Below are 16,784 nucleotides of genomic sequence, written 5' to 3'. Positions count from 1 at the left end.
ATCGGATGAGCTATTACTTCAATCTCTGCTGGTTGAACGTTGATCAAACTGAGATTCATTAAGATGAGTTTTCAATCTTCAAGTATTGATTTTATCAAGTTTCCTTTTTTGTGGTTTTGTCCGCTTAGTAAATTAAAAATAGAAACTCAATGATGTAAATGTATTATATATCTATGAATAAACAAAGAAACAAGTTCCAGATTATAACCCACTGAAATGAAGGGATGATTTGAAAGTCAAGTGTTTGGCAATATGTTAATATTACTTGCGGAAATTTTCTTTTTTATTTCATGGTGCTTTCACATTAGATTAGGTGCTAGAACTCTTACTTGACAAATAATGGTGACTTAAATGTGTGTGTTGGTGTAACAGTAGAAGACGTTTTCCACCAGCACATCACAGACACACACATTGTTCTCTTCACCACTGTGAATCGGAGGACTCGAGTTGAATGATTTTAAAGGATTTTGATGGTAATACTTTTACTTCAGGCAGCAACACAAGTTTAATCCTCATATGCAAAGTTTAAGGAACATGTTAAGTCTTCTTATATCTTCTCCATCTGTCAGTTTATAAAGCGCAGTATTTCTGCAAAGATCATACAGACTTTTGTGAAATGGTTCAGCTCAGTTTCTGCAAAAACAGCAACATGTTTTTTTTCTCCTTTGGCTCCAACTTACCAAAAAGAAAAAAAAAAGTCTTGAGCCACAGAGGAGCAAATGTCTGGAAAGGAGGAGCACTGCCATTTGCAGATCTCTTAGAAACGGGGAGTTTTGTTTTCCAGAATGCCAGACTGTTCGTGTTTGCAAATGTCAACATTTGTAAAAGCCGTTGTTGAGCTCCAGCAGACGGAGGGCCCCCAGAGGGATTAGAGGAGGCTCTGTTTACCTGCTCTGAGGAATGCTGCCTGGCACAAACGCCTTTGTATCTCTCAGGGACCCAAGGTCACCGTACCGGCAGAGATGGGCCACTTTGTCCCTCCCCAAGTTTCCACCTCACAATATCAACAACAAAACACAATGTGGGCCAACCTAGGAGAAGGAAATGGAATTCCTGTCCATGTTGCAACAGTGTCCAGAAACTGATGAAACTCAACCGCTTTGGGGCATTGGACGTGCATAACATTAGTTAATAGAATGAACCTTGTTCAATCAGGATATTGTGTAAGATCAAAATTAGGTGCAAAGCTGTCGTTGACTCCTTCATTTATGAGAATTTCAAGAGTTTAGTGATGATGGCTCGTACATTCAGACTGCCTTAAAACATTTTTTTATCACATCTTTAAGCAGAGCGTTCAACAGCCGCGTTGCAGTACATGGTGGGGGCCACAGGGTGTCGCACTTGCACAAGACAAGACATTCAGCGGCGCAACCTCAGCATCGACTCCGGCGGGAAATGTCAGGATTACGGCAGTTTGTAGTGATTTAAGAAACAAAAAAGAAAAAAAATGACTCCCATTAAATCCATTTCTTCGAGTCAAAATGATGAAGCAACGCGAAACCAACCGGCAGACAGTGAGAAGCGGATTCAGGGCCAACAAACACACTTCTGTTTAATTTGTCTGCAAGATAGAAGTTATTTGCGGAGGGCAAACTTCGTTAAATTTGACAAGAGCTCTCAACATTTCGCAAGCATGCAAAAGGTTTTCTTTCAAAGCGCAATATTTTTTTCTCTTTTTTTTTCTGAAAGCAGGGTGAAAGTTCTCCCAGAATCCCCATCACAAAGAGGGTTCGGCGCTTCGATACGGTTGCTGCCGTAAATCGGGACGGTTCTGTCGTAAAGTGTCACGTGATGTCGTGCGAACGGTCCCTCCCGTGTCTCCTGCGGAACCCGTGCAGACAAAGACATGTAACAAATGCAAGTTTGAAGATTTTCTTTATCTCATTTTGTAATAAACATATAAATAATAAACTCTAGACATTTGTTTTGACACATCGCGCTGTTATGAAAGTTAACTGGTAGGGTCTGGCTATATAGACTATCCAAACTGTGCATCTGCCGCAGGTCATTTCTATAAAACTATTTCCCTATTACAAAATATGAAAAGAAAAATACATTTTAGTACATTTACATGAGTTACTTATTAATTTATTTAACGAAACTGTCTCGGTACTACTTTTAAACTGTTACTGAATTGTCAGAATCTGCATTTAATATTTTTCTCAGAAGAAAACAGGAGAGAAAAGGAACACAAATAAAAATTTTAAAAAAGCAGAGAATGCAGACATGAGGCAGAATATCTGTCCCTCTCCGACAACGTAAACGAACAGTTACCAAAATAATAAAATTCTTAATAAAACCAAGCAGTACAAGATTTTTTTTCCAATACTTTCCCAACTACTGTATTTAAATTAAAATATATTCTCATATCTTACACTATTTCAAATAACGAAATGTGATTCGGTAGCGATCTGTCAAAATCTAATTTACAATTCTGTGTATAAAAATATAATTTATGGAACCCCGCGAAGTTTGTTCTCCCCAAAATATAACAGTCAGTTGCACATATTTTATGCACATATGAACATTACAGCCTGTCAGTTAGCTCCTTTCTACGTGGTCTTCTTTTCTCTTTGCACTTTCCTTTTTTTCTTTTTTTTTTTTTTTTTGCATTTTTAGTTTTTCCTCTTTTTTTCCAACTCTTTTTTGTTGTTGTTGTTGGTGTCGTCGTTTGTATTTGAGATATACAAAAATAGATTATGCACAATTCGCCGCTCGCAACCATTTTGTTGTTGTTGTTGTTTTTCCAGAATCCATTTCTGTGACAGCAGCCAGTTCATGTGAGAATAAATTATTCAAAGAGAAACCTTTTTTTCTTTTCTTGTTTTTTTTCTGTTTTTTTCTTTTTTAAGGCTCCGTTCATTCTTTGAAAGGGGACACATCATGGAAAAGTCACTGAAATAAATATCCCAACTCCGCTGGGGCCTTTGTCGTGTTTGTTCGTTCGTTTTTTATTATTATTATTATTTTATTATTATTATTATTATTATTATCATTTTTTATTTACTTTTTTTTTTCTTCTTTTTTTTTAAATCTACTGAATGTTTCGTTCGTCCTGCATTCAAGTCTCAAGTCTGCTCCCGTGGAGGTTTCAGCTCGAGATGACCGACATCCCGAGCGGGTGGATGGAGTGACTGTCCAAGAGCCATGTTCCTAGCTGGTAGAGGATGTTGGAGTACCAGTGCACGCCGTCCTCCTGCGAACCCATTCGTGACGTGGACCCGAGGAACCACGCGGAGAGCCAGTGCGCCATCCTGACTGGCGCCAGCACCCAGTGCGCCAGGTCGTGGTCTTGGATCACCGCGTAACAGGACGCCAGCACCCGGTCCACGACGATGGTGCCATGGACGGTCACCGGCGCGAAGGAGCCCTCGTGTTCCTGCGTGTAAATCCGTGTCACGGTCACGAGTTGTAGCCGCCCACGCCGCACGTCCGGCACGAACACGGCCTGGCCCGGCCGCACCTGACTGGCGAACACCGCCGCCCGCGGCGCGTCCGTGGAGTTGCCGCGGACGAAGAGGAGGTGCGCCGCGGTGAGGGCGATCTTCTGCCCCGAGTGGGTTTCGATCACGTAGAAGAGCCGCCGCGTCGTGGAATCCCGGTCGATGAACATGATGAAGTCCGTGTAAACCAGGTTCCCGCCGCCGTCCGCCGCCAGGACCTGGTCGCCGGGCCGCAGGTCCCGGACCGCCTTGGCGCTTCCGTTGCGCAGCGTGACCGTGGAGGATCCCGGGAAGCATCCGCCGGATTTGGCCGCAACCGAGTTTTCTGCACAAACAAAGGACAATTTCGGTTGTTGTTGATGTGTTTTTTGTTGTTTTTTTTTTTTGTTTGTTTTTTTTTTTTGTTTTTTTTGAAGGGGCCAATTTGCAAAAATCTCTTTAATAGCAGTGTTCAACTTTCAGACCCAGTCCTCCGTGACAGTGGAGTTCACATCTATTCAAAATCCACTAAACCAATTTCTCTTTCTTTCTCCCCCTTCCTCTGTTTTCCCTCCATCCCGTCTTGGTGGCTTCGTATGCATTTTGCATAACGACGCTCCTCCGTGCCAGACGCGTATTGGCTCGTCGTCTGAGACGCGAAAACCTGAAAGGCTCTGCTCGTCTATTCTTAATTAAAAAAAAAGAAGAAAAGAAAAGAAAAGAAACCAATAAAGAGCTGGCATTGTTATTCTAAATCGGCCTGTGGATCGAGCTCCTCTCGGTAAAGAACACTTACGCCTTTCCCAGCTACTCCTCTTATATTTACTCAGGTGCAGAAACCTCTATGTGACAATTCACACAAATAGGCGACTCACAACTACTATTTACCCTGCGGAGCCACTTTTCCAAGCCTCTCGAGTTGTAGATTTGAATTTAAATGAGGCCCCGGGCTCTTAAATGCTTTCTGTTGTGCAACATCAATGTCCTTTTTCCCCTCCTCCTTCCTTCCAGCACCTCTCCCTGCTTTGTTGTCAGTCTGGATGACAATAATTTTGGACTTGGTGGAGCTCTTCACATACCAGTCTCTAGGATCGCGGCTATCCTGCACACAGGGGTGGAGGGGTGGAGGGGGGGGTCCTTGCTCAGAATTTGGGGGGCTTTTAATCTTCTTTTAAGATTCCCGAGCATGAAATAAGGTGACAACTGCAAACCAGATTTACCCCGGCCAATTCAACATTGTTCCAGCCCCAAATCCTTTTGGTAAAGTCGCATGACCCCTAAATGACACGCCGGCCTGGCCCACACTGTGATCTCACGGAGTGTGTGCTGAATGATTAATAAGGGATTTATCAATAAACGAAGAAGAGAGGCCGGAGGGGGTGGGGGGTGGCGGGGGTTATCAATGAGTCTTCTAAACCCTCCCCTGGAGCTCCGCGAAGGCCATCGGAGGTGTTGCTGCTGCAGGAACACGCACATAAAGGCTTGAAATTGGGGGGGACGGGGGCGATATAGACGTCAAATCCGTGAGAGGTGGTAGGTAGATGGATTTGTCATCTACCAAAATAAAAGTACTAATAAACAAAATGTATTATCCCGCTTTTGAAAAACGAGATAATGATGATAATAAATGTTTTATAATGTTAAGCGACGGCCGCGGTTCCCACCAGGAAACAGAGTGGGGCGATGTAAGATCAAGAAATAATCCTCCTCGCGGGGAAGGCTTCTGGAACGCGACCGGAAGTGCTTTTTATCATTTAATACCATTTATTTATTTGATCATTCGTAGCTTTATTTGATCGATGTGGCGTTTTCACCTCCATTCCGTGAACTTTCCACTTCGGTTTCCCCACACGGTGTGATTTTTTTGTCTGCTCTCCCAGGTTTGATCCCTGAATTCCTCACACCTCGCAAGATAAGCACAGCCATCTCCCTATTTTTAGGCACATAACCTGGTTTACCTTTCCCCTCCTCACGGCTGATACCCCCCCCCCCCCCCCTCCTTCTGCAAGATAAAGCGCCGCCGCTGCTGCAAGCTGCACCTGCTCTGCGCACCTGGCCCGGCGGACCGGCGCAGTGCGCATGTCACGGTTACCCTGCGTACCTGCTTTCACCGAGCAGTGGATGTGGGCTTTGGATTCGTAGTAAACCCAGTCGAAGCCCGCCTCCACCGCCAGCCTGGACAGGGTGCCGTACTTGCTCTTGTCCCGGTCGGAGGTGGTGATGTCCACGGCGCGGCCCTCGTAGTGGAGGGACTCTTCGAAGTGGTGTCCGTCCTCGTCCCAGCCCTCCGTGACCCGCAGCTTCACCCCGGGCCACTGGTTCATCACCGAAATGGCCAGCGAGTTCAGCTTGTCTTTACACCTCTGAGGAGGGAGAGGAGGAGGGAAGAGAGAGAAGAAGCCGTCAGTGGGATCCGGGAGCCTCCTGGATCTTATGTGCGCATCTCGGATAAGAAAGCCGCTGGTGAAATATTGATAAGGCTCTGCGTTCGCTTCACTGGTCTACAACATCCGGGTCTGGCACCCCCCCCCCCCAAAAAAAAACAAAACAAAACAAAAAAACCGCGGTATCAAACCCAACATGCGCGCATTATGAATTTAGTCGACATAAATCCCCCCCTATTAGAGCTGGTGATGAGAGACCCCTTTGTTTGTTAGCCACTTGTCTGTTTTCTTTCAATAAATAATTGATATGCAGATGATATGAAGATGGAGAGCAGCTGGAGCCTCCCCGTCCATCCGCTCGTCTGTCCGTCCGTCCGCTGCCCCCTCCCCTCCCCACCTCCACCCCGCCTCAATGAAGATGCTTTGGCTTCTCCAAGGACAACTACTCTCAAACCGATATGTCAAATAAAACATCACAAAGAGTCTTTTCACTCAACCGCCGAGGGAAACTTTCATTATTCTTCCCCCTGCGAAGTGGAGGAGGAGGAGGAGGGGGTTGGGGGGACGTGACGTGCCTCCTTAAGTCGAAAAGGTTTTTGGCCGCTCTCTTGACAGACTTGTGAAATATCCACGGATGGAACGGGCGCACAGAGAAACCTCTGTGTGTGTGTGTGTGGGTGTGTGTGTGTGTGTCTATGATTCCTGCAGCAAAAATGTTCACACAGACGCAAAAGCCACCGTTCCCAAGAGAGAAGGAAAAAAGGCTGATTTATGAGGATATCACACTTGTAGAATGTGATGAATGAGAAACAACCCCCCAAACACACACACACACACACACACACACACACACACACACACACACACACACACACTCCTTTCCATCTAAATTAGAAAAAAAGCGAAATCCCACATTGTGAGAGAGACTGTCGGAGTCAAGAGCCGTGAAGCTTCACTTATTTATTAATTCATCAGGTCGTGTGCCGCAGATCAAGTCCGATGGTGCTCAGCCGCCGTGAATCCCCTCGGGGTTTGAAGCCCCGCGGGGCGTCCCGCACAGCCGCCCGGTGCTGCGGGGGAGAGTTGTCCAACAGCCTCCCCTCTTAATCTCCGCACAAATGATTTGGTTAAAGGAAACACTTATCAGCTACCTGTCAGTGCAAACAAGCCGGCAGCTCTTCTCTTTCCGCTTTTTTGGGGGGAGAGAGGGGCAGGGAGCTACAACTGCTAAGAAGAAAAAAAAAAACACACACACACCACTCTCTCTCTCTCTCTCTCTCTCTCTTCTCTCAGTGAGAATCCGGTGCAGGTTGCTGCTCCCAAGGTGAACCTTCACGTCGTCACGTGATTAATATTGAATGCTGCTTCCATCAAACCTCCTCACGTTCACGGTTTTAAGAAAGGAAACCGTGCGGGGAAATTAGAAGGTTGGATGGCGCCCCGGAGATCTACATTGCCGGTCCTTTTCCCCAGAGAAGATCTCAGTGTGAAACCCTGCTCTTGGTGGCAACTTTTGGGCTTCACCTTGCCGGGAAGGGACGGCGGATTGGCGTAGGCACTGGGCGTCGGAGACTGTTTTGGTCACGTGTTTAACCCGACGAGGTAAAAAAAACCAAACAACCAAAAGTAGGTGATATTTACCGAGTCGGCGAGCATGTCCGTGCCAAAAAACCCTGTGCGTAATAGCCCGTTGGGTTCGTGCGTAAAAGTCACCGCGCGGCGCGGGATCCGTTTGGCACGGCGTTTAATTCTCATGTGATGACGCCGTTGCCCCCGGTGGTTCGCACGCTCAAACACACACACACACACACACACACACACACACACACACACACACACACACACACACGTCTTGATCAAGTTACCTGTTTTCGTCTCCGATCAAAGGTCATAAGTTCAGATTGGGTCTCGGGGCGAGAGCTGTGCCGAGAGAAGCTCCAACCGCTGGCTCCCATTTTTTAATCTATCAGCAACGCGGTATCTGATTGGACAAAACCATCTGACATGGATGCCAGACGCGTGTGTTCGTGCGGCGGAGTTCTACTTCCGGTGCTTTGGAATCCCCCCCCCAGCCCTGTCCAACTGCGCCCTACTTCACCACTCGACCTCTGGATCCCCGAGCTTCGAGCTCAGGAACCCGTAGGTGTATCACGGATGGGGGGTGGGTGGTAGGTGGAGGTGAGGGTGGGAGTGGGTGGGGGGATGCCGAGACCGCACGCACCGTGAATATTTCATCGCAAGCTCTGGTGGGAGGCACGGAGTTCAGGGACTCCGGCGTGCGCCTGGCCTCATCACCAGCCACCTCCACCTCCAGCATCATCCCCGAGCCAATATCACCCGAGCGCCGTGAATAATTCATCCGCATCTACGTGCTCGGTGCCGTGCTGGAGAGACGCGGCATCGTGCACAGCACCCCTCCACCCCCACCCATACGGTGAATCCAAATTGTGAGGATGGAGGATGGAGAAAAAAAACAAAACAAAAAAAAAACCCGCCACCCTCAGTGCACGAACTGATGTTCTGACCATGCTCAAAAGAAATGTCGTGTCTTTTCACGCACGCACACACACACACACACACAAAGATGCGCACCGCCAGAGGGGTGATATCGCAGCAGCACCGTGGAAGGAACACGTCTGCGCCGCGCCGGGATGAGTCCGGCTGCGTGGATCGGTGCGCATCTCGAGCACCTCCGCCTTCCGTGAAAAAAAAAGCCTCCGAATCGCGTTTGCGCTTCACGGGGGGGACGGGTGAATGTGCGTCTGCAAGACAACGAGCCCCGCACGGATACAAATATAGATACGAGGAGAGGCCACATTAATATTTAACGCGCACTGTCACAATAATGAAGGCCGAATGTCCTGAATGTCCGCTCGAACGTCACGTCTCAGGCTGGACCTCTACATCCGAAAGAAAAGAGAAAAAAAAAATCCCGAGCTGGCGGTGCAAAAAGCGCATCTTCTTTGCAGTGAAGTGTGTGAAGAGTTCAGCGGCGGGTAAAACACACTTCAGCCGAAGGTGCGCAATCGGTGTGACAGGGGAGGTCGGTGCAGTGCGCAGTGATGGTGCGTTCAGGAGAAGAGAGGAAAAAACTAGTCTCCTTACCTGAGTCATGAGCCTGTCGGCCCCGGTGTTCTCCTCATCCTTGAATATGATGTCTGTGTTATAATTGGGAGTCAGCTCTTTAAATCGATCGGAGTTCCGTGTGATCTTGCCCTCGTATCTGCCGCTCGCCCCGAGGGTTTTCTCTGCCACGTTGGGGATGAACTGCTTGTACGCGAGAGGTGTCAGTTTCTTCGGGTGCCTTCTCCTGCCGTAGCCCCTGCCCGGCCCGCATCCCATCCCGGGGGACGCCAAGGACAAGCAGACGACACCGACCAATACGATTCTGGTCCAGAGCAGCATTTCTTTCTTTTTTTTTTCTCTTCTCCTTCCTCTCTCCTTTCAGCCCTCGCACGCCGGTCGCCGCCTCTCGGTCGTCCGCCCGCCGCTGCTGCGCCCTCGCCGCCCCTCCTCTGCCTCGCCGTCCGTCGCCGGTGCAGGTGCGGAAATGAACGCGTCGCGCAAAGCGGCGATAATGGGGCGCATCGAAGGCGACAAGGAAAGGAAAAAAAAAAGAGGCGAAGAGAGGAGAGGAGAGGAAAAGCGAAGAGACGGCTTTTCGAGAAAGGAGTGAGGGGAATTAGAAGCCACGGGGTTCTCTGGTCGAGCTGCAGCCGCCCTGTGAGAGGCGACCGCTTTTACTGCTTTGTATTATATCACCGATCTATAGCAGGGGAGGGACTTGATTGGCTCGCCCAGACAAACCCTCCTGATGTTATCCACCACAAAAACCTTAAAAGATTTCTTCCACCTGAGGGTGAGCCTGTGTCGCGGGGAGGGGCTCTTCCATGGGAAAACATCAATTATAAACCGTCTCTCTCTCTTTTCTTTCCTCCTCTCTTCACCTTCCTGTTCTCCAGAGTCCCCGGCGCGCAGACGGGCAGCCCGGGCAGTGCCGCGGCTCCGGGGGCAGACGCGGCGCGATGGACCGGGATGGTGGTTCTTGATGGTTCTTGGATGCTTAAAGCGCATCTTTGGACCCCCATCCCCACCCCACGGCTGCACAAGGTTTGCGTGGACGCGCAATATGTCTATTTTACCATCATGAAATCCTAACATGTTGCGCCTCAACCCCACCACACGTCCACAAACACCCAACTGAGGTTCCCCAAACGGGTTCTAGCGGCCGTTCCCTTCATGGGACGCTTCAAAAAAAGTCACACACGGTTCTGTTTGGTCCGAGCGGAACTTTTTAAAACCGTGCGCTCGCCGTGCGCCATTGGTGCGCGTAAAGGCGGACCTTTGGGGTCCAAACAGCAACAAGGCGACCGGAGCGACTTTCCAAGGCGAGCAAAGGGGTGGAAACCACCGTTTCCCTCTTGTTTCTTCCGAACCAAAATATTTCAGGGTGAGAGGACGAGTTTCAGTCGCGGCTTCACCATGTGTGCGTTTTGCTTTGGGCTCATTTCCATTCTTTAATTCTGTAACCTCCACTCCACACCAAACTTCACCCACCTTCTCTTTGGTTGTCTTGAAAGTTGTTCAATCATTTTAATCGCTGTTTCCGATGTGTCCGATGAGACCAAGTCAGGCAAAGAACAAATCTCCAAAGTGTTTCCCCTCTGAGATTTATTTGTTTGGTAACTAGTTTAACTGTCTGGATAATTACCAGGGAGAGGGGCTGTTATGGAGGTAGTGAAGACAAACACGGCTGGTCTTCGGCGTGGCCTTGGGTTCATTAAACCTCCCTCTGGCTGACCTCCAGGCTGGTGCTCGATGTCCGCGCCAGGCTTCTGGCACCGGGAGGCCACCTGCCGATCATTCGGACCGGGGACATTAAAACGTCGGCCAAAAGATACTCGAGCACTTGGCAGCTTCTGCATCGCCCCCGTCGAGGTCCACACCTCCGGTAACTCCTGCACCGGCTCCATCACCAATGTTATTTCTCTTACAGACGCATACCGGCAGCTGCCTGCGTGGAGGTGCTGTTCAAACACTGAGCTAACGGCGGCAGTGGAGCCTCGGGGGACACTGAAGGCGCTCCTTGGCCCCGGGGGTCAGCATCTGCTCAAATTTCACAACTCGGAGATAAAACCCGGCATGTCACGCACACACGTGCACTGAGAAACCACCGAAAGGGGAAAATGTGGGACAACAAGCATCGTGGGGGATGCCACTCGCCGAGGATACGGGGATGGTGTGATCATTTTCATAACAATCCCAACTGATGAAACCTATCCTTTGGACATGTAGTGAGAAAATTTTATGGTGCTTCGGGTAAACTTTGGATCAGAGGGTGAACTCAGGAAGGTACGGATGTGTCCGTCAGACCTCGGTCAAATGGCATTTCCAAACATAAAGTAATTGCTTCATATAGGCCTCGTTCAGAGTTGGATAAATTGAGTTGGAATTGAAATTAAATCTAAGCTGATGCTTTCTAACTTGTAAAACTAACGAGAGGGCCAAATCCAGCTGGGATTTTTGGGCCGATATTGATGTCGCAGAGTGAAATAATTTCATGATTGATACATACTCGTATTTCCTAAAAAGTCTCCCTAAGTAAAAGAAAAAATCTTTCCACTGATGACTGTATGAACTCCTCCGTAGAGACTTAATAATAATAATATCATTTTTATTGGTCCGACAAGCAGGGGATATAAAGTTTTATTATACATCATGATTGTGCTATATTATATGATAGTATATGATAATATATGATATGATGTGATATGATATTCATGTTGAAATCTTCTTGTCTTGGCAACTGGACTTGAAGGTCTTTACTTGAAGACGTTTCACCCTCTCATCTGAGAGGCTTCCTCAGTTCTGAGCTGACTTCACTTCTGAACTGAACTGAGTGACGGGTAAAACGTCTTCAAGTGAAGAAATTCAAGTCCAGTTGCCAGATTTCAACAAGAATTCTCCATGAACTGGATGACTGAGAACCTCCAAAGACATGCTGCTCCACAATTTGGTATATTATATTATATTATATTATATTATATTATATTATATTATATTATATTATATTATATTATATTATATTATATTATATCATATTATATTATATTATATTATATTATATTATATTATATATACAGAAGACATCTTGTGTCCAGAAGTTCAACTTGTGTCCTGCATGTTTCTGGAATTTTTTTTTTTGCAGAAACATAAACACTATTTTGTGTTTGAACATGGATAACTATGTGAAAGAACACAGAATCCTTAAAAAAATATAAATTAAACAGCATTAACATATATGTTAAAAAGTCTGATATTTAGCATTAAACTGGACCATTTGATAGATTAGAATTAGTGTTGGGATTGAATTTCCCAAGAGCCTAGAGCATCTTGGAATCCTCTCCTTTGAATGGGCCACCTGAACCTAAGAAACTAAACAAATCTTTCAGCAGTAGCCTCCTGTTTACAGCACACAAACATTTTGCTCCGCTGCTTTTCTGTAACTCCTCGATATCAGACGAGCTTGGTGGCCCAGCGGAAGTTGTGCTGTTGTTACTCACACTGACGTCCAATGCACGTGACTAACCCAGCACCAGACGTAAAAATGGCTGCCCGGTCTCGAGGAAATTCCCCCTTTGTGTGACAAGAAAAACCCGACATCCCTTACTTCGCCCGACACACTCGGCAGTCTACTCTTAAAATTCTCTCTTCACCTTGACATTCAAGGGAATTAAGAGATATACTTCCAATCAGACTAAACCCACACCCATGTTTGATTTCTTGTGCCACAATCTCGATCAAGTACGAGCGAGATGGAACTAGAAGGGGGTTGAGCGCAGTTTTACCAGTGTAAGTCCCCCCCAATTACTGCTTTAAAGCCTTCTCCTGTCTGAATGTTTTGTAACATTGTTAGACGGATTAGGACCACAGAATAATCATGCACAAACATATAAGTAGTATCAGGCTCTCCGTGTTGTTTTTTGCTTTGCTGCAAATAGGATTTCCTTCTCTTCCAGAAAACAGAAAAAGCAGCGCAGCCGCAACTCGCTGTGCTATTTGTGTTTTTTTCTCAGGCAGGTGGTTCTGAATGAAAACCTGCGCCCTGTTATCAACCTGTAACAAACACTTTACAAAATGGATCACATCGTCAGCTATCTAAAGGACGTGTGTGTTTGTTTGTCATTGCAAAATTCAAAATGTTTTTTTTTGTTGTTTTTAATGGTTTATATCCAGGCTGTGCACATCAAGCATTATGAATAAATAAAGAGCTGAAATCCAGCATTGCAGATTCAGGTGCCCTGAGGCTAATCTAACAAGCACAATGGAAATTTCACAATACAGTATCTGGAATCACAGCTCTCAGCGTGCCCTGGAGTCTGTAAAGGCATTTTATTTGCACTCTCCAGCCGCTCCCAATACTTAAACATTAAACGCCAAGGCTAGACAGGCAAAACCACTTTGAACTGCAGTGCAGGGGTGAGTGGGAGGGGAAGGAGGTGAGTGGCTGGATAGCAAGGGGCTGCCGTGTGTGTGTGTGCATGTGTGTGTTTGTGTGTGTGTTTGTGCTTGTGTGTGCTACACACCACCAGGTGAGTCAGTGGCAGCCGTCCTGCAATGTTGCCACAGTCTTGGGCAATGGTGACAGATTAGGGGTCTGCATGTGGAGGTTCACATTATGACTCTTATGAAATTTGCATTTTGGTGATGCCAACAACAACAACAACTACAACTTGGTTTGTTTGTTGTTGATGTCCTGAAGGGAGTCGACAGTATTACGGTTCTCCCGCAGCAAACCCACACACTAACTCTTACGTAATGGCACGTCAGCGGGAAAATTCAAGTTTCATCTTACAGATTTTACTATCCAAACAAAAAATTGAGAGGTCTCACGGTAAATCAAAATATCCCTTTCCGGAAGCTGATGTGTTTTTTGACGCCCGTCCAAAAGAACTGCAAGCATCTAAAAAAACAATAAACTGCAGCTTGACGGAAGGTGACATGTTCTTTTTATTGCAGTTATTATCTGCAGATAATATAAAGACATTCCATTTACTGCTTTACCAGTAACTTAACCCAGCTACATGAAACCATGTATTATATCCCAACATTGAGATTTTCAAACCATCTTTTCATTTTTACTGGTTATGAGCCACCATCAGGCAGAATGCCTTCCTCCAGAATGAGTACATCATATCATTTATCTTTAACTGAGGTAAAATATTCTCATCAATGTTGTTGTTTTACCTGACCCATGCTGGAGTGCTGCAATCTGCTTTCTCATAAATCCCATCAGTTTGTAACACTCGTTCCTGGCGGACGTGTGAATCGAAACACTCAATTATTCTCAGCACCCGGTGTAACTTTTCTTGCCTCGAGAAACGTGAGTCTGAAACTGACCTCGGTTGCCTTTGCCGTGCCCTCCGTCCACTGAAAGGCTCGCTCCTTGGAAAAGTTGCTCTACAAGGTTACAAGAATCAAAACACCGTGAGTTACAAAGACACAGAGTTTTGAAATAGTCCGTGTCTGACTGGAGCACCAAACAGCGGCGTGGTGGAGTTCTGGGAGCAATGGGCTTCAACACGAAGCCTTTGCTTTCATTAAATCGGAGGACACTGATTTTATCTATTTAATGGGCCCTGAATGTTTTGAATGTGTGCCATTTCACCCCGGGCTAAAAAATGGTGGTTATAATTCCCCTCTTACTGAAACGAGGTTTAGGAACACAACAAACAGTGGGAAAGCTTAAACACACCCTGTAAGCGGGCGACGGCATTACACACGCCAACCACACTAATCACCCACGTGTCTGATTGCCATTTATATTATGCGAACATGTTGCTCAGACATACCTCTCCTCAATCAGCTCTTTCTCATTTGCCTTAATGATATCTGCAAAACATTGTGTCTGTCATCAAACTAAATATCACCGCAGATCTCAGTTTATCATGCAGAGGAAGTGCCAGCACGCCCCGGTGTCAAAAAATGTGTTCAGTCAAAGTTGATAGTGATCATTGCCATGCATTGTGCATTCATTTAAACTTTACTAATCCAGGAAATTGCTGCCACTGATCAAAATTATTGCCTCGAGGGAACAGGGAAGCTGAGCAGTGGCGACACCGCCTCATATTTTATCCTGAGTTGTTGCTTTGGATGGACCCGCAACTTTGTCAACTGGATATTTGTTGGCATTTCAAAGTAAAAGCAGCAATAAATTGAAAGACCCAATGAGTGATGCTCCCTGCGAGTCTGAGGTAATAGAAATGATAGAAAACCTCTCGGCCCGAGCGAATCGTGAGACGCGGTGCGGTTTCACCCCGGGAATAAAAAGTGATGTATCTATTTACTTCAATCGTCACAGGCGAGAGGAAGGAAAAAGTGCACGCTTGTCCTCCCGGGCGCGATCGATTCATCTGATCAGAGGGTTGACGGCGAATCCTGCAGCGGAAGAAAATTCCCACGTCAAAGCGAGTCCAAATGTGCCACATGACAAACAGTTGACGTCTCGAGTGGGAAACTTTGAGTCAAGGGAATGTACATGACTGCGTGGGCATGCGTGCACGGCCGTAGCACCGAGAATAACAGCCATACAGGAGTTAATGAGGCGAGTGATTGACGGAGAAGCCTGTCTGTGTCAACACAGAACGGGAGACAGTCTGAGCAAATGAGAGCCCAGGTGAGGAGACGACGAGCCGGGAGCCGGTGTTGATGGGAAACGTCAAACGCTTCTCCGGGATGCGTCTGATTAGCTCCCGGACGACGGCCCACCTCTTTCACCCTGCCGATGACCCCTGCTGCTCGCACCCCTTGCTCAAATTGCACTTGGAATAGCATCTAGGACCTTGAGATTTCAATTTTTAGACAAATCTTGAAGAATAAGATTTCAGCAAATCGCTAGATTCAGCAGTCACCGGGGTCTCCGTATGGATTGTTCAGCTTTGCTCTCAGATGGCTGAGAAGAAACTACGAGACCTTTACCTGCATTAAAAACTCCTCTGATCTCTGACCAGGAACAGACAGAGTGACGGTGCAGAAGGAAATCGAAGGGTGATCATTGACCTCACAGCGATAAAGGAGGACCAGGCTGATAAGCCACTGATGCAATACACTCAGGAGAATCTCAGAGCAACATCCAGACAAACAGCGTACCGGTAGATGTGGAAAATGAAGAGAGGATGAGAAGCCAGACAAAGGATGTCACCGTATGTGATCTCTTTTTTTCCCCTCCTGTTTCAAAGCACAATGTCACAAATTTTATGTCCCTGAAATGTGTTTCTCTGTATCCAACCCGTGGGTTATGGTTTGAGTTATGTTTGGCATGAATCAAAGTATCTCTCAATAATCTTTCTAATAATTCTCAGCACTTTTTCACCGTGAGTCAAAGAAGCGAAGATTTAATATGGCCGGCTGACAGTGTTCGAACAGCATATATCTAAATGTAGCCCTTGGCATTTTTCAGTGTCATGTATCTGGCCTCGACACAGATCTTAATCTAAAATGAATCCCCTCTACACTGGGTTTTCAAGGAATATTGCTTTACTGCTGCATGTCACCACACCTCATGCAGCAGCAGAGTCAGACAGGCATCCCGGGCACCTTTGCAGAATGACATTCTGCGTGCACGCCGACTTCATCTGAACGACCGACTGTGCATCTCAATTTTTTTTTTTTTTCCAGGCCGCGCCAGTATGCAAATGATTGGGTGGACGATGCCCAGTTATCACTCCACCGGCCAGCTACACACTGAACAATTATTACAGCGCTCATCCATCACATCCAAGGGTGATCGGTGAGCTTTGACGGCCGTCTGAGTCTCCTGGCTGTATTCGGGAATCCTCGAGTAAAAAGGGGATCCTTTTGTTCGTCTCAATTCACCACCAGCTTCTGAAACACAGATTTGACATTTCAGATTGTGCGATGTTCAAGCACTAGTGGCAAACTTTGCCATTGGTTTGTCAGAGGTTCTGCAGTTCGAGAC

The 16,784-nt window shown here is 46.8% G+C and overlaps 1 protein-coding gene across 1 annotated transcript; it reads right to left on the bottom strand.

Annotated features, from left to right (window-relative positions):
* Window positions 1-909: 909 nt before the first annotated feature.
* shha (sonic hedgehog signaling molecule a) lies at window positions 910-9,628 on the bottom strand. The gene is made up of 3 exons (XM_086151066.1): window positions 8,912-9,628; window positions 5,524-5,785; window positions 910-3,768 (listed from the first exon to the last, which is right to left on the bottom strand). Exons 1-3 carry the CDS (start codon window positions 9,209-9,211, stop codon window positions 3,092-3,094), a joined length of 1,239 nt encoding a protein of 412 aa, XP_086007192.1. The 5' UTR covers window positions 9,212-9,628; the 3' UTR covers window positions 910-3,091.
* Window positions 9,629-16,784: the final 7,156 nt, after the last annotated feature.

The sequence above is a fragment of the Fistularia commersonii genome, chromosome 8 (genome assembly GCF_037954325.1).
Source record: "Fistularia commersonii isolate RoL2024-O1a breed Wild chromosome 8, RoL_Fcom_v1.0, whole genome shotgun sequence".
Taxonomy (NCBI): domain Eukaryota; kingdom Metazoa; phylum Chordata; class Actinopteri; order Syngnathiformes; family Fistulariidae; genus Fistularia; species Fistularia commersonii.
The sequence above is the reverse complement of the archived record's forward strand: the minus strand, read 5'-3'. Positions and strand labels throughout refer to the sequence as shown.

Excerpts from the sequence above, each read along its gene's own strand:
- shha (XM_086151066.1), bottom strand. The coding sequence starts at position 9,211 with ATGCTGCTCTGGACCAGAATCGTATTGGTCGGTGTCGTCTGCTTGTCC. Across the intron at positions 5,786-8,911 it reads CCGACAGGCTCATGACTCAG|AGGTGTAAAGACAAGCTGAA; the intron begins GTAAGGAGACTA and ends CTCCCTCCTCAG. Across the intron at positions 3,769-5,523 it reads CCACTGCTCGGTGAAAGCAG|AAAACTCGGTTGCGGCCAAA; the intron begins GTACGCAGGGTA and ends TTGTTTGTGCAG.